Source organism: Anabrus simplex, chromosome 9, assembly GCF_040414725.1.
Source record: "Anabrus simplex isolate iqAnaSimp1 chromosome 9, ASM4041472v1, whole genome shotgun sequence".
Classification (NCBI taxonomy): Eukaryota; Metazoa; Arthropoda; class Insecta; order Orthoptera; family Tettigoniidae; genus Anabrus; species Anabrus simplex.
Genome location: NC_090273.1, coordinates 66,819,124 through 66,837,514, shown reverse-complemented (window position 1 = coordinate 66,837,514; position 18,391 = coordinate 66,819,124). Strand labels below are relative to the sequence as shown.

The following is an 18,391-nucleotide window of genomic DNA, read 5'->3' as shown; positions in this document are numbered from 1 at the left end:
GTAAAAAGAAGGCTTATCAGAAATGGCTCCAAACAAGGGCCGAGGCAGACAGGGATTGGTATGTAGATGAAAGAAACGGAGCGAAACAAATAGTTGTTGAATCCAAAAAGAAGTCATGGGAAGATTTTGGTAATGACCTGGAAAGGCTAGGTCAAGCAGCAGGGAAACCTTTCTAGAAGGTAATAAAGAATCTTAGGAAGGGAGGGAAAAAGGAAATGAACAGTGTTTTGAGTAATGCAGGTGAACTCATTATAGATCCCAGGGAATCACTGGAGAGGTGGAGGGAGTATTTTGAACATCTTCTCAATGTAAAAGGAAATCATCATGGTGGTGTTGCAAACAGCCAAGCTCATGGGGAGGAGGAAAATAATGTTGGTGAAATTATGCTTGAGGGAGTGGAAAGGATAGTAAATAAACTCCATTGTCATAAGGCAGCAGGAATAGATGAAATTAGACCTGAAATGGTGAAGTATAGTGGGAAGGCAGGGATGAAATGGCTTCATAGACTAGTAAAATTAGTGTGGAGTGTTGGTAAGGTACCTTCAGATTGGACAAAAGCAGTAATTGCACCTCTCTATAAGCAAGGGAATAGGAAGGATTGCAACAACTATCGAGGTATCTCATTGATTAGTATACCAGGCAAAGTATTCACTGGCATCTTGGAAGGGAGGGTGCAATCAGTCGTTGAGAGGAAGTTGGATGAAAACCAGTGTGGTTTCAGACCACAGAGAGGCTGTCAGGATCAGATTTTCAGTATGCGCCAGGTAATTGAAAAATGCTACGAGAGGAATAGGCAGTTGTGTTTATGTTTCGTAGATCTAGAGAAAGCATATGACAGGGTACCGAGGGAAAAGATGTTCGCCATACTGGGGGACTATGAAATTAAAGGTAGATTATTAAAATCAATCAAAGGCATTTATGTTGACAATTGGGCTTCAGTGAGAATTGATGCTAGAATGAGTTCTTGGTTCAGGGTACTTACAGGAGATAGACAAGGCTGTAATCTTTCACCTTTGCTGTTCATAGTTTACATGGATCATCTGCTCAAAGGTATAAAATGGCAGGGAGGGATTCAGTTAGGTGGAAATGTAGTAAGCAGTTTGGCCTATGCTGACGACTTGGTCTTAATGGCAGACTGTGCCGAAAGCCTGCAGTCTAATATCTTGGAACTTGAAAATAGGTGCAATGGGTATGGTATGAAAATTAGCTTCTCGAAGACTAAATTGACGTCAGTAGGTAAGAAATTCAACAGAATTGAATGTCAGATCGGTGATACAAAGCTAGAACAGGTCAATAATTTTAAGTATTTAGGTTGTGTGTTCTCCCAGGATGGAAATATAGTAAGTGAGATTGAATCAAGGTGTAGTAAAGCTAATGCATTGAGCTCGCAGTTGTGATCAGCAGTATTCTGTAAGAAGGAAGTCAGCTCCCAGATGAAACTATCTTTACATCGGTCTGTTTTCAGACCAACTTTGCTTTATGGGAGCGAAAGCTGGGTGGACTCAGGATATCTTATTCATAAGTTAGAAGTAACAGACATGAAAGTAGCAAGAATGATTGTTGGTACAAACAGGTGGGAACAATGCCAGGAGGGTACTCGGAATGAAGATATAAAGGCTAATTTAGGAATGAACTCGATGGATGAAGCTGTACGCGTAAACCGGCTTCGGGGTCATGTGAGGCAAATGGAGGAAGATAGGTTACCTAGGAGAATAATGGACTCTGCTATGGAGGGTAAGAGAAGTAGAGGGAGACCAAGACAACGATGGTTAGACTCGGTTTCTAACGATTTAAAGATAAGAGGTATAGAACTAAATGAGGCCACAACACTAGTTGCAAATCAAGGATTGTGGCGACATTTAGTAAATTCTCAGAGGCTTGCAGACTGAACGCTGAAAGGCATAACAGTCTATAATGATAATGTATGTATGTATGTATGTATGTATACTCATTCTAAATCCAGCATCATGTACAGTTTCATACACAACTTAATTATTTCCAATACTTAACACTATGGTGTACAAAACTATAGGCTGAGCTTAACTAGCTTAACGTTACAAGTTATAATAAAGTAAGGTTAAGACATAATTACCCAACAACTACAACAACAACAACAACAACAAGAGTACAACAAGCAATTCCATGGAAAGCAAATGTTACAACAAATACTACTAGTTAATTTTCTAAATCCAGCATTATCATACACGAATTCACACACAACTTACTGTAAGTGTTTCCAATACTTAACACTACGGCTTACAATACTATAGGTTGAGCTTGCTATTAGCTTAACATTACAAGTAAAGTACAAGTAAACTTAAAACATAACTACCCAACAACATCAACTGGAGTACAACTAGCAATTCCACGGAAAAAAGTACAAGAAATACTACTAGTATAACATTCTAGATCCAGCATTATCGTATAAAATTTAATACACAACTTTAGTATTTCTTGCTGTGGAGAGAGGATGGCACTTGTCTTTGGCAGACCTTATTAGTTCCTGGATTTTCTTTGTTGACCTGTATATGGTTTTTACCCCATGGGACTCCAGTAGCCTTACTATTCTGTCAGTTGTTTTTCCAGTATATGGCAGAAAGGCTTTAGCTGACGCCAGCTCCTCTTCTTTCTCCCTGGTTGTTGGATGTCTGGGATGGAGTGCTCTCTGGAAATCTTTATGGCTGTACCCGTTAGCGAGTAGAGCCATAATGAGGTGGCTGAGCTCCTCGTTTAAGTGCTGAAGTGGACAAATTCTTCAAACACGGTCAGCTAGCGTCTTAATCACTCCGTATTTTTGTCATGGGTGGTGGTTAGACATCTTCTGAAGACAACGGTCTGTGTGGGTCGGTTTGCAGTATACTGTGTATCCCAAGTTTAAATCAGCCGCCTTCATTACCAGAACATCAAGGAAAGGGAGTTTTCCTTTGTTTTCTGTCTCTATAGTGAACTGAATATTGGTGTTAATACTATTCAGATGCTGTAGAAACAGCTGTAGTTGTTCCTGTTTGTGGCTCCAGATCACAAAAGTGTTGTCTAAGAAGCGCAGCCATACCTTATGTTTCCATGGTGCGGTCTCGCGTGCTGTTTGTTCAAGACTATATATATGGCTTACCCAAGATACATAAGGACAACGTATCTCTATGGCCCATCGTGAGTGCTATTCGATCACCAAACTATAATAATGCTAAACATCTGGCCACCTTACTACAACCTTAAATAGGTGGCACACAGTTGTATGTCAGAGATTCAGGCCACTTCATAGAAAAGCTGAAGAACATCCAGTTAGAAGCTGAAGACCTGCTTGTCAGCTTCAACGTGGAGGCTGTAAATGAGGCCCTGGACCACATCACTCAGATTTTTCCCGAGGACATTAGCAACTTTTTCAACCATTGCCTCATCACAAGCTATTTCCTTTTGAATGACAATTTCTATGAACAAATTGACAGTGATATGGATGTTGATTCCCATAGGGAGTATCATCTGATGGCCAGGCAGGCATCAATGTTTGGTAATGAGACAAAGTCTCTCATAGTGCGTTGGCACTGCCGGTGGCTCCAAGTGGCCTACGCAGTGGCCTCCACGGTATGCACTAGCCGTGCGTCTTGGTAGGTATGTTATTTACCAACTGATGAGCCCAACTTAGCACACTGTGGCAAAACACTGGCAACTAGGAATGAGTTAGCTGGAAAATTTATATTGTCCAATAACGGACCATTTATATTGGTATTACAAATTGACGGTATTGCAATGGGGAGTCCTCTGAGATCTTTCAAAATATCTGTACAATTCTAAAAGCGTTCTTCATTAAAAAATAATTTTTTCCAATAATTGTAAGGTATAGTTTTATACAACGCAAACATAATTTAATGGACTCATCGAAAGATGCCTGTCTGTGGATTTGAGACGGTGGGCAGTATGATTCTCCTGGCTTTAGTGCAAAATTTGTGACATTCAGTTTAATGGGTTTGAAAACTGTCAATAGTCAGGCAGCATGGTGGAAGAAGACATGGAAACAGCAGCGTGTAAAGCATTACTACAATCCCTCACCAACAAGTTGAATGTAACTCTTTCTCTCCAACCTCAAGAGAGGCATAAGGAAACTCCTTCGAACAAATTTCCAACAAACATTGAACACTAATTTGAGGAATGCCATGGAAGAATAATTTAGTAAATGTTGCGGAGGTGAAAAAGATGACCACATTGAAAGATTTAAATTTGTTCTGCAACATGTTTGTAATATCCATAAGTGGGGCAACAGCAGTAAATTGAGAAAAAAAAAAAATGTGATCACGATTTTGTTGGGGAAGATAAGAACAAGATAACAATATCAAAAGTCTTGGGTCTTCACTCATAGTTAATGAAAGTAAATAAATTCTTCTTATATGCTTGCCGTAAAGCCAGTGTAATTGCTGTCCCTTCCATGAAATGTTTGTCGTATTTTGCTAACTGCTCGGGAAAGTATAATTTTTCATACATTTTTACCCAGCATATTCCACAATTTGATCCAGTATATTTAATTGTCTGTATGCATTGCGGCATCATGTATAATGTGCATTTTCCTCTAACTGCACTTGTGACTCTCTTTTAGTTGTATGCATAATTATTAAATATCTTGCAGTATTCAACATATCGAGGCTCAAGATTACGGTATTGTAAAATGTAATACATTCCACAGTCCCCCTAACCTTATTTTATCAGTTCATTTTCATGTCCCGCTCCATGGCTAAATAGTTAGCGTGCTGGCCTTTGGTCCAGAGGGTGCCAGGTTCGATTCCTGGCAGGGTTAGTGATTTTAACCTTCATTGGTTAATTCCAATGGCTCAGGAGCTGAGTGTGTGTGTGCCAGCTTCATCAGTAGAATTCATCACAGGTAGGGGCCCATCTTCATAGATGCACATGTTGCCTATAAGGCGTCAACTCAAAAGACCTGCACCCGGCTTCTTCGGAGGCCACACGCCATTGATTATATACTTCACTTTCATGGCAACACGTACATTCATTATCGGTAGGCACGTTAACAAACTACATTCACACCTTTCTAAATTAGACTTTCTTCTGCTCCGATTTTGGGAAGTTGTTTTTCATTTACCGCCTCCACTTGCAGTGGACTCAAATTAATATAGTTTATATCTAGAAGCCAAGATAAATGACCAAAAACTGTGTTGTCAAAGAACTTCTCTCACACTAACCTAATAGGAGTAGAAAGAACACGTATACGTATGGAGGTCATAGCATTGACGCTTGACTCAGCCTTACTGCTGGTGACGTCAGCGGCTTAGGAGAAGTACCTGAATAACTACGCAATCATTGCATCAAGTAGGATGGGATGAAAATAGTTAAAAATTCAATTTTAACTCGACTGCTCCTTTAAATACTTTTTTCAATTTATTTTATTGAGCGAAAGTGGTACAAAACTGTATAATTTTTCTGCATAATCTTTATTATGTTCAGTACAAGTCTTCCAGCATTTACCAAGAGCATGGTGTACTGCCTTCATTATTCATCTGAATGGAACATCTTTCCTCCCAGTGCCTCATTGTGTGGCCTAGACGTGTCGTAATTGCTAGGGGCGAGGCCTGGTGAATATGCTGGATGGAGAAGGCACTCAAAATGCAGGTGTTGTGTGGTTGCAACTGTTGCAGTTCAGTATAGCAAGGTGCGTTGTCGTGTTGCTTCTATGATATCAACATGTATCAACATACTGAATCGCAGTTCATCAGTGGATTTCAGTAGGTTTCACACTTTCACTATTCAAAAACTGAATACAGACCACTGTTCTTTCGTGCATGTATGAAGTGAGGCAGTGATTGTTACACTGGTACTTCTGTGCAAGGTGCTACCACCTATAGGATTTTCTTTAAGCCTTTGTAACAGTAATCTACTGGCTGTGGACAGAACCTTGGCATGACATTTTAAATTCTTATTACACTTTTAAGGTTTTCATTTGACATTTCCTCGTTTGCCTGTTTGCAGTGAAAATGAGAAAGACTACCATATTTAGATGAGAATGTGAGGGATTACTTCACTTGTTTGAAATTCTTCCTGTTTAGACGAGAACGAGAGGGACTACTTCATGCATTTGAAATCCTTCCTGGAACAGAACACCTGAGACGTCCTAAAGCCGATCCTCTGACTACCGTGAAAAGCTTCTCACGTTCTGCTGCAGGCCAGCAAGCACCCCATCCTTCAGAATTACGTCCTCCTCACGTCCTCAAAGAGACAATTGTTTATTTGATGGAAAGGTAAAATTCTCCTCAGTTTCTTTCTTAAATAGCAATTAATTTTTTGTCTTATCATTGTCATAATAGTTCTTTTTATGGTTTTTAACTTTCAGTGTTGTGTGATTAATCCTAAGTTAGCAAGATTCCGTGAAATGCATATGAATTTTATGAACAGTTCATGAATATAATTATAATATATAATTAACTGTGAACAGTTTATTGATCAGTTTAGGCTTGTACAGTATTTGGTTAGTCTCTGTACTTACGTAAATAAGTACTAATTTTTTTATTAGTACAATGACAAAAAATGCTTTATTACATGTACGATTGATTGATTGATTGATTGATTGATTGATTGATGGATTGATTGATTGATAGTTAAGATTGATAACTTTGAAAACTTTTAAGTTGCAAATATTTTCAGTTTATTAGTAAGATTAGCATGGAGTGTAGGTAAGGTACCTTCAGATTGGACAAAAGCAGTAATTGCACCTATCTATAAACAAGGGAACAGGAAGGATTGCAACAATGAGGTATCCCATTGATTAGTATACCAAGCAAAGTATTCACTGGTATCTTGGAAAGGAGGGTGCGATCAGTGGTTGAGAGGAAGTTGGATGAAAACCAGTGTGGGGTTTCAGATCACAGAGGGGCTGTCAGGATCAGATTTTCAGTATGCGCCAGGTAATTGAAAAATGGTACGAGAGGAATAGACAGTTGTGTTTATGTTTCATAGCTCTAGAGAAAGCATATGACAGGGTACTGAGGGAAAAGATGTTCGCCATACTGGGGGACTATGGAATTAAGGGTAGACTATTAAAATCAATCAAAGACATTATGTTGACAATTGGGCTTCAGTGAGAATTGATGGTAGAATGAGTTCTTGATTCAGGGTACTTACAGGGGTTAGAAAATGGCTGTAATCTTTCGCCTTTGCTGTTCGTAGTTTACATGGATCATCTGCTGAAAGGTATAAAGTGGCAGGGAGGGATTCAGTTAGGTGGAAATGTAGTAAGCAGTCTCGCCTATGCTGAAGATTTGGTCTTAATGGCAGATTGTGCCAAAAGTCTGCAGTCTAATATCTTGAAAATAGGTGCAATGAGTATGGTATGAAAATTAGCCTTGAAGACTAAATTCATGTTTGTAGGTAAGAAAGTCAACAGAATTGAATGTCAGATTGGTGATACAAAGCTAGAACAGGTCGATAATTTCAAGTAGGCCTATTTAATAATAATAATAATAATAATAATGTTATTTGCTTTACGTCCCACTAACTACTTTTTAAGGTCTTCGGAGGCGCCGAGGTGCCGGAATTTAGTCCCGCAGGAGTTCTTTTACGTGCCAGTAAATCTACCGACACGGGGCTGTCGTATTTGAGCACCTTCAAATACCACCGGACTGAGCCAGGATCGAACCTGCCAAGTTGGGGTTAGAAGGCCAGCGCCTTAACCGTCTGAGCCACTGAGCCCGGCAGTAGGCCTATTTAGGTTTATGTTCTACCAGGATGCTAATATAGTGAGATTGAATCAAGGTGTAGTAAAGCTAATGGAGTGAGCTTGCAGTTGCGATCGATAGTGTTCTATAAGAAGGAAGTCAGCTCCCGGACAAAACCATCTTTACATCGGTCTGTTTTCAGACCAATTTTGCTTTACGGGAGCGAAAGCTGGGTGTACTCAGGATATCTTATTCATAAGTTAGAAGTAACAGGCGTGAAAGTAGCGAGAATGATTGCTGATTCACAATTAAGTAATTTTTTTTTTTTTCCACCTAGTCGATACAATGATTGCTTAAGGCAATTTTTAATGGTCAAAAGTGGTACATGTTTCGTATATTATCAACATCTTCAGCCACATAACACTGTTTAGATGAAAAATATATAAATTGACAAAGTAATGCTTTAGAGGAAGTGTCCTTAAAATTAACATAAGATTGTTTTAATGTTGTCAATCTTATGTTAATTTTAAGGACACTTCCTCTAAAGCATTACTTTGTCAATTTATATATTTTTCATCTAAACAGTGTTATGTGGCTGAAGATGTTGATAATATACAAAATATGTACCACTTTTGACCATTAAAAATTGCCTTAAGCAATCATTGTATCGACTAGGTGGAAAATAAATAAATACTTAATTGTGAATCTATTGAAGTGCGATACGGACCATGAAGCTGATTTTATGTAATGATTGCTGATGCAAACAAGTTGGAATAATGGCAGGAGAGTACTTGGAGCGAGGAGATAAGGCCTAAGTCAGGAATGAATTTGATGGATGAAGCTGTATGCATAAACCAGCTTCAGTGTTGGGGGTCATGTGAGACTAATGGAGGAGGATAGGTTACCTAGGAGAATGATGGACTCTGTTATGGAGGGTAAGATGAGTAGAGGGAGACCAAGACGATGATGGTTAGACTCAGTTTCTAATGATTTAAAGGTAAGACGTATAGAACTAAATGAGGCCACCCACAGCACTAGTTGCAAACAGAGGCTTGCAGATTGAACGCTGAAAGGCATAATGGTCTATAATGGTAATGTATGTAATGTATTTTTTTTATTTATTGCCTGTGTTGCGGACCCCTAGGTTGCAGGCTTGTCAGCCTATCCCAAAATCTGGTCCTAGAAATGTATTTCTTTAGTGAAGAGATGAAATAATTTTTAAAGAGGACTTGAAGTCTTGAAACCAGTGTTTTAAATATTAGACTACCAGAAATGTTTCTGACAAGTTCATTTATTTGCAGTTAATCTACCGACATACTCTTCTTAATACTAAAATTCTGCTCTAGGTTTGAACCTGTGATCATGGGCAGATATAAAATTTCACTTGTCATTATTTTGAATTTATGTACTGTGACCAAACAAAATACAAGGTATATATTGGCCACCATGATAATAAATTTCAAAATAAATATAGGTTAAATTCAAAATTAATACAAAGTAAAATAAAATATAAAAAATGAAGTTCCCAGAAGGGAACTATACGTTGAAAATGAAAATCCACAGCCTGTTTCCAGTCATTTGACTGGGTCAGGAATGGACAAGGATAGTAATTGTTCCGGCTGCCGAAGCGTGTCGCACGCCTCTGGGGCAATGATTAATGACTGCCAGATGAAATGATATTGGAGAATGTTGCTGGAGTGAAGGCTGCCAAGTACCCAGAGAAAAACTCGTCTCGCATCCACCTTGTCTCGTTGGCTGAATGGTCAGCATACTGGCCTTCGGTTCAGAGGGTCCCGGGTTCGATTCCCGGCAGGGTTGGGAATTTTCACCATCATTGGTTAATTTCCCTGGCCCGGGGGCTGGGTGTGTGTGTTGTATTCATCATCATTTCATCATCACGACGCGCAGGTTGCCTACGGGCGTCAATTAAAAAAGACCTGCACCTGGCGAGCCAAACCCGTCCTGGGATATCCTGGCACTAAAAGCCATACGACATTTTATTTTCATTCCAGCATAAATCTCACATGGAGTGACCAAGATTTGAACTACAGAACTCAGTGTTGAGAGGCCGGTGTGCTGCCACCTGAGCCATGGAGGCACGGAACTATGATTTAATTTCACCAATTGATATTTAAGCATTCACGTTTTTTTGGCTTTTTCAGTTGTGAAATTACCAGTATTTGGCCTCATTGTGGCAGTGGGCTTGTCAGTTGGATTGACACACCTTCCCATGATACTAGCAGCTAGAGTGCCCCCTGGGTATGTAACTTTTAATATATAAAAAAAGGGCAGGCATTTATACAAGTTTTTCTTTTTTTAAAACTGTTAAGTTCTTCAGTCTGCTGAAACTAATTTTGAGTAATAAATTTATAAACTTCCTGAAGAAGAAAACATGTAGTATCAGTATTATATTTTAAAAAGAAACAATTTAATTTAGTTAAGTTGTTTCTTCTTCTTTTCCAAGTATAATGATGTTACTGTATGTTTTCTTTGAACAGTTTAAATATATTACCATTAAAAGTTCCACCTTTAAAATACTTACAAAAGTTTTTATTCTTAAAGCAAAGTAATATGTACATAGTGTAATATGTACATATTTTGTCCCTTTTCAAAACAGTCTCAGCCTAGCTAAGAATGATAATTAAATAGTAAAATTAGCTAACAAAAAAGGTGTCATACACATGTCTACAGCAAATCAAATTTACATGGTCTTGGTGTGCCATTTGACAACAAAATGGTGATGTGAAATCGATTTGAAATATCTCATCATTGTTCAAGTATAAAAGAATCTTACATTTGCAGACACACAGGTTGAAAAACCTACAACCCCTTTTCCAGTCAATGACCTGGTCAGGGATGGGATGAATGAAGCCCCCAACTTGCGGCGAGGATATGAATTGTGCCGGCTGCCGAGGTCTGTCGCACTCCTCTGGGGCAACGATTAATAACTGACAAATGAAATGATAGTGGAGAGTGTTGCTGGAATGAAAGATGACAGGGAAAACCGGAGTACCCGGAGAAAAACCAGCCCCGCCTCCACTTTATCCAGCACAAATCTCACATGGAGTGACCGGGATTTGAACGACGGTATCCAGCGGTGAGAGGCTGGCGCTCTGCCGCCTGAGCCACAGAGGCTCTTGCAGACACACAGGTTAAGGGAGAAAAATCATGACTATGGTTCTGTGCTGTTATTCATAAAATGTGTTCCATTAATGGGTTAGTGGATTATAAACATCTCATCATTGAACAAGTATAGAATCTTACGTGTTTTCATACACAGGTTAAGAGAAAAAGAAAAATCATGACTAGCAGTTCAGTCTTGGTTCTACGCTACCAATTGTGAAATGTGTTCCATTAGTGGTTTAATGGATAATAAACATTGTGTGGTAAAATTAGGCAGTTAACACATGGGGAACTTTTCAAGTGGTGCTGGTATAAGTTGAAAAGTTGAAAAGCCGGGCTTGGGTTGTATGGTTTCAATTGTGGAGTAATCTAGAATGAAAATAGGTTATTGAGAAATTGTGTAAACATAAACAAGATTGAAGGGTAAAAAGAATACAAGGCACATCTGAGTACTTACATTCCTTGCTGGTCATTACGTGTCTTGGCAGACAAGCCGTGTGTATGGATTATTGTCTGTTGTTGGCTGGAGGTAATGGCCGAATGGGGGAAGGGTTGAGGGGAATGGTGTGTGGGGGAAGAAGTATTTTCGTAGGGCTTTTTATAAAGAATGTATTAATTATTTCTTTGGAAAGGATGTTGAGATTCAGGTTACCATTGGGGTTTGTTCTTTGGTCTATGTCGATGAAGGTATTTTCATAAATGAATAGTGGAAATGTCAAACGTTCTAAGTGCCATTTTCTAAATTTTACAGGAGAAGGTAAAAACTGTCTCTCTCTGTTTGCATTTAATTTATTACATCAAAAATACGTATATAGGCAGTTTCCTACTACAGAATTCTTTTGTATTAGAAAACTTTGCCAAAAAGACAATGGTTTAGGAGAAACACAGCGATAACAAGAACGTTCTATGTGCCATATGATGATTGAGTCAGTTACAAGTGCCATTCAACCTGTTGTTACACTTTATTTAAGGTTTTAGATGGATCTAATAATTGCAATAACAGAAATGATTAGCAGGAACATATATAATTGTATAATACACAAAATATTGCATCTTATTAAGGAGAAAACTACAAAAATGTATTTTATTTAAGAAAACATGCCTATCAATCTTCACATTCTCTCCTGACAACTGACAGTGATCTGCATTGAACCTAACTAGTATGTTCCTTGTTCGCTTCCACTCTTTAATCCGTGGTAATCATTGAAAAGTTTCAGCTTCCATTGAAGGGATACATCTGCACACTTGTAACTGCACCTACATGACACACAAAACAATATGCACATAAAATTCCTTTATTGTAAAAGTAGCATTGAAAAGTACGCTATGACAGATAACACATAAAATATTAATCAGAGAATTCAAAGTTTATTCTTGATACACATTTCAATTGAAATAAGACAACATTTTCATTATTGTCCTGCATAGTTGATAAGGATTACTAACCTCATTCGTGGGCAGTTGTTTATTTAGAACAACAGCCTTTGTATTTCTCTTCCCATAACATTTTCCCGATATACGTTTCTTCGTTTGTTCTCTTCTCCAGTTATGTTTTACCTTTCCTGATCTCAACTTTTCTCCTTTGATTATAAACAATGTTTTATTCCATTTATTAAGGTACTTTCTAATCACATACAATTTCCCGCTCTCAACACACAGAGCAAAACACTTGTAAAAAGAAGCACGGCACTTGGAACAAGAGATGGCAGCACAGCATGGCTCTTAAAACAGCGCTATCTGTTACAGATTCTTTGAACTACTTACTTACACCATGTATTGGCTGTTGGAACCTGGCTAGGTATATGCTCCTGGGCACATAGAACGTACTTGTAAAATAAAACAAATTTTTTTTAAAATTGACACTTAGAATGTTTGACATTTCCACTCTTCAAATATTGAGTAAGGTACCTTTATTAGCTGTTTGGAGGCTGGAAAGATCTTGTTCTGTTGTAGAAAAAGAATAGTTTGAGTCCGACATGTGGGAGCTCATGGCAGAAAATCTATCGTGCTTTTTTGCGTTAGTGTGTTCCTGGTAACGAACAAGAAAATGATGTGCCGTTTGGGCTATATTACTGGCTTGGCATTATAAGCAATTTTGTTTGTATACTCCGGAGTTCATGTATTTATTATTGTTACTGTGAATGCTTTGAGGATTGTAAAGAATAGTGGAATTGTTATAAGCTATTCTGAAAGCTATGTTGAAATTTTGTTTTTTGAAGATGCCCTAATTTGATAGCTTTTACCGCTGTCAAAGGTGAATGTGATGTAATTTTCTGAGTAGCTTGGTAGAAGGTTTGTTTTTGATTTTATTGATAATTTTGCTGACAAAACTCTTTTTAAAACCATTCCTGTCAGCTGTAGTATAGATTATATCCATTTCTTTCTTAAAATTTTCTTCAGACATTGGGCTATTGAAGGCTGTGTAGATTAAGCTAAAAAAATACTGCACTTTTATGGGTTCCAGGATCAAGCGAGTCATGTTTAATGGTGTTGATAGTTTGTGTTGGTTTCTTGAATATTTTGAAAGTAAGTTTGTTGTTGCATCTAGTTGAAGTTAGATCCAAAAAATTGATCAAGTTGTTAATTTTCAGGAAACCCACAGAAACTATAAAGACTATTAAACATGACTCGCTTCATTCCAGAGCCCAGAAAACAGCAGCATTTTTTAGCTTAACCCTTTGCAGTCCAATTTTTTGTCACATGTTCCAACAGTCTGGTCCAAATTAATTTTGCACAATTTTACCTAGTCAGATTAAACACAGAATTTTTATTAGTAATTATAATTATAATTATTATTATTATTATTATTATTATTATTATTACTGTACATTCTATTGCATAGGAATTAGTTTCCATAATAATTTTCATCGTCAGTGCAGGAGGAAAGAACAACATAATAAACTGAAGTGGAGTGATGCAGCTAGGCAGAACCTGCGGTCCTTTAGTTTTCTGACCTGATGAATAACTTAGTCTAGGTGGCTCACTATCACGAAATGTTACATTCCGGTAAACACTACTGCCGTTTGCATTCCCATTTGTATGTGTGGAAGTATGTTCAGCATCACTTTTACTGAAATTATAAAGCCTGACCTGAGAAGTGTCATCATTGCCGTGTGCTGTATCCTCTCCTCTACCCCGGCCCATTACATTCGCGTGTCTTCATGCTTTTGTAGCAGTCACTGGAACTTCTTCTTCTGAATCTTCAGAAACAGCATATGATGGTCCGGGGTCATTCCGCGCTTCTTTGTTACGCACAGATCCAGTCGCTGAAGTTTCACTTGCAATGCTGGAGCTCACTACACCTTCATCTTCATTTGACATTTCTCTAAACTCTTTGTCTAATTCAAATAACTAATCAACGTCACTGCTGTCTAAATAAACGTGCATACGTATTTCTTCTTCATTCATATTTGCCGATTTTATATAGCAAATTCAACCTAGACAATTCGCCTTCACAGATAAACATGCCTAATATGCAGCACTACTCACTGTAAACACAGCTGACAGGCCGCAGGTAACCATGACGACACACGGCTTCATGTATCTCGTATTATATCCATGGAGATAACAGAACGGTTTCTTTTGTGCACAAACATTAGCTCTAGAAACTCCAGGGATATCAATCGACCACAATCAGGTCAAAGAACTTCAATAAATAACTTCTCATGTAGAACGAAACATAATGTCGAGGTGAGCTCGATGTTGGACCAGTTACAATAAGCCATGATGACCTCGACGTTGGACCGGAAAAGGTTAATCTATAGATCAATCAATCTCAATGATCTGCATTTATGGCGGTCGCCCAGGTGGCAGAGTCCCTATAAATTGTTTACCTCATATTTACATTTATTTCTAATTTTTTACCCAGCTTTTTCTTAAATATTTTCAACGAACTTTGAAATTTATCAAACAATTCCCTTGATAATTTATTCCAGTCCCTTACTCCTCATCCTATAAATTAATATTTGGCCCAATCTGTCCTCTTGGAATTCCAACTCGATCTTCATATTATGATCTTTCCTAATTTTTAAAAGCTCCACTCAAGCTTATTCTTCTACTTATGTCATTCCACGCCAACTCACCACTTACAGCTCGAAACATACCACATACTGTTGATAAACTTAACCATAATAGGTATTTTATTTGATCCTATATTGACTTGTCCGATTCTCCGTGGATCAGGTGGTAGCACGCCAGCCTCTCACCGCTGGGTTCCGTGGTTCAAATCCCGGTCACTCCATAAGAGATTTGTGCTGGACAAAGAGGAGACAGGAAAGGTTTTTCTCTGGGTACTCTGGTTTTCCCTGTCATACTTCATTCCAGCAACACTCCAAAATTATTTTCCTTCATTCATTAATCATAGCCCCATAGAGTGCGACATGCTTTGGCAGCCAGCACAATTCCTATCCTCGCCGCTAGATGGGGGCTTCATTCATTCCATTACTGACCCGGTCGAATGACTAGAAACAGGCTGTGGATTTTCATTGACTTGCCTAAATCTGTTAAAGATTTGACTTCACTCCTGAAGGGAATGCATATTGTTCCTGAAACATGTATGATAGTATAAATAATTTTCAATCCTTAAAAGTATATTGACAAGGTGGACCCAACATAAACTATTTTTTTTTTTTTTTTTTGCTAGGGGCTTTACGTCGCACCGACACAGATAGGTCTTACGGCGACGATGGGATAGGAAAGTCCTAGGAGTTAGAAGGAAGCGGCCGTGGCCTTAATTAAGGTACAGCCCCAGCATTTGCCTGGTGTGAAAATGGGAAACCACGGAAAACCATCTTCAGGGCTGCCGATAGTGGGATTCGAACCTACTATCTCCCGGATGCAAGCTCAAAGCCGCGCGCCTCTACGCGCACGGCCAACTCGCCCGGTAACATAAACTATTTTAAATAGACATACCACATAGTCGAGCATCTCGTCTCCTTACTCCCTAGTCTTCCCAGCCCAAAGTTTGCAACATTTTTGTCGGAAATCAGCCAGAACAAATCGTTGGCGTTCTGGTAGAAGTTACTAAGTCCAAAATCATAATTTTGAGATAAATGGGTGTTAAGAAATCAGTGATATATGATTCTATATTACTGCGAGGCTATCACACCTTTTGGGCTAGTTCTTTTTGCAATGCCTTCTACTATGTTGCATATTAAGTGATGAAGTCCACTTAGTCACTTTTGCATGGACGTCAGTCTTCAAAAATAGACTTCAAATTTATAGGGTAGGGTACCCGTACCCCCAAAATGGTTCATTCTCTTAAAATAATGACCACACCATCGTGCAGAACGTGTTTTCTTTACCCCACTAGTGCATTTAACTCAAATTCGTAAAAAATGGACTTGGTCACTTCTGCCTGATCACCGACAAAATCATGCTGCTTTCCTTTGAATTTTTTCCAGTTCTCTCAGAGAACTCTCCCCCTCAAAAACAATCATATTCATCATCTAACCAAAAGTTATTGGTTTTTGTAGGCTACACTGCTTGAGCAGAATGTGTTCTATTGGAAAATATTAACAATTAATTAATACCGTTCATAATCATATTCATTTTGTTTGTTACAGTATAGTACCACTTGATGACGTTTACTGGACTATAGTGTATGATTTTGTCTTTGATCGTCTGCGTGCAGTGAGGCAAGAAATGGTGATACAAGATTTAAACTTGAGGCATTGTATAGAAATTCTGGAACCAATCATCAGATTTCATGCATATGCAGGTTACAGGTACTGTATGTTGAAATTTTGGCATAATTGTTAGCCCTTTTTTAAAAACTTTAGTTAAAATTGAGAGATTTGAACAGTATTCACATTTTTACTTCTGATTATAAATCATTTTGAATTTGATTGGATGAGAACAAATGGAATGTGTATAATCATTTGGGTTGCCTGACATTTTAGGTACCTGCTGTGGTATGGAGAAGACTGTTCTATCAGTTACTCTCCATTAGAGAGAGTGGAATGCATTTATTTCTGCTTCTCCCACTTGAAGGCTGCCAAAAAGACAAAGCGTACATAATTGGCGGATTGACAACAACAAAGGTCGCGTAAAAAATATTGTCTATAAACGATTAGTATACCATATGATACCTATTACTCAGAAAAAATGGTATCAATCAATCAGTTTTGTAACCTATGAGCAACTCCTTATAGGACAAAGTATAGTAGCTAGGAGTATAAATTATTTCTGACTATTGTTAACAAACCTTTCAGGGTTGCTAACACAACGTCTTTAATAAATTGGATATCCAAATTACATATCTTGCTGAAGTTAAATATTAAAGTAATGGTGCGTATTGCTCCTATCATCAATCAATCCTAATACCTCTATTGAGTTCAGATGATATTTCTTAGCATAATATGGAATTATAGGTTTATATATATATAAAACATTTTTCCTTGTGTAAGTAATGTGGTTGAGTAGATGTCTCGGTTCTAATTGTGGGGTCTATTATGAACCTACTTCTTGAGCCTGGTGATGTAGCTATCACGTCAGTCCGGCGACTTGGCCCAGCCTGAGACAATCCATGTACCTCCTCGTAGACTGTGTATTGTTTTCCTCTTGGGGCGACAGCACTTCAGGCATCAAATTCTTTCTGGCAGAGTTGTCGTAGGAGCGCGACCTTAACTGATTGTATTCAGTATTCAGGAGAAGGCCAAGTTGGTAAATAACTTGAGGCTCTTGATAGATATTCTGCAACCTTTTTCTAATTGCAACACACTCAAATTTTAATTCCTTCAAAATCTTGCATACATTACATAATATAATCAAATTATTATTATTATTATTATCATTATTATTAAATAGAAATCAAAACATGCATTTATTAACTATGTAACCAGTCCTGACTTGATAACACAAAGAAAAAAGAAGTTTTAAACACAGTAAAAGAAAACTTAAGGTTCAACAAAACATTGCAGAACAAAACATAAACAGACAGGTTAGGAAACATGACAACCACAGAATGGATGTGGAAAGTGGCACGGAACCCTGAGAGGTAATGGAAGGTAGCCTTTTGCAAAGAAAGAAAACGTAGAGGATAATTGCCCTTGGATTACACACATTAAAAAAAAAAAAAAAAAAAGGAAACAAATAAAAAACTCAAAATAGAAAGATCTTTACAAATGCAAATTAAAGTGTTATACCGCGCCTGGAGACATGCGCAGTGTGCTAAAAGGAATTTAATAAACGATTTTGAATACATTGAAAGACTACTAGATTAAAATGAGGGCTAGTCCCCAACTACCCAAAAATAGAGAAAAGAACCCCAAACACAGAGGTACAGTAATTTGTATCACTATCTAAAACACTTCAGGTAATGTACATAGACTTGCCGTACTTATGTAAGGTGACACAGAAATACGGGGAGGAAAACCTGAGGGATAATTACATTATAATTTACAAAATTAAGAAAAGGGGTATTGCCTCCAGAACAAAGGTATAAGATCTTAGCTGAAAAGCTAAGTAATTTTGACAAATTTAGCAGTGACATGAAACTCGAGGATAAACTCCTGCATAAGAAAAAAATAAATTATCACATTTGAATGAAGTTAAAAACCGAAATAAACATAGAAACAGTGCTTAGCCTGAGACTGGATTTCCCACGAGGGGAC

At 38.0% G+C, this 18,391-nt stretch overlaps 1 protein-coding gene across 4 annotated transcripts in view; it reads left to right on the top strand.

Annotated features, from left to right (window-relative positions):
* Nucleotides 1-18,391, top strand: part of LOC136880989 (SAC3 domain-containing protein 1) — a 63,225-nt gene that overhangs the window by 6,998 nt on the left and 37,836 nt on the right. Inside the window, exons 2-4 of one of the 4 annotated variants that reach the window (XM_067153562.2) lie at nucleotides 5,530-5,656; nucleotides 6,051-6,242; nucleotides 16,343-16,504. In XM_067153562.2, coding sequence (XP_067009663.2) covers nucleotides 5,586-5,656; nucleotides 6,051-6,242; nucleotides 16,343-16,504 — 425 coding nt within the window. In that variant the 5' untranslated portion in view covers nucleotides 5,530-5,585. The remainder of the gene's footprint in view (nucleotides 1-5,529; nucleotides 5,657-6,050; nucleotides 6,243-16,342; nucleotides 16,505-18,391) is intronic. The other 3 variants (XM_067153561.2, XM_067153564.2, XM_067153563.2) reach the window with 3 other exon arrangements.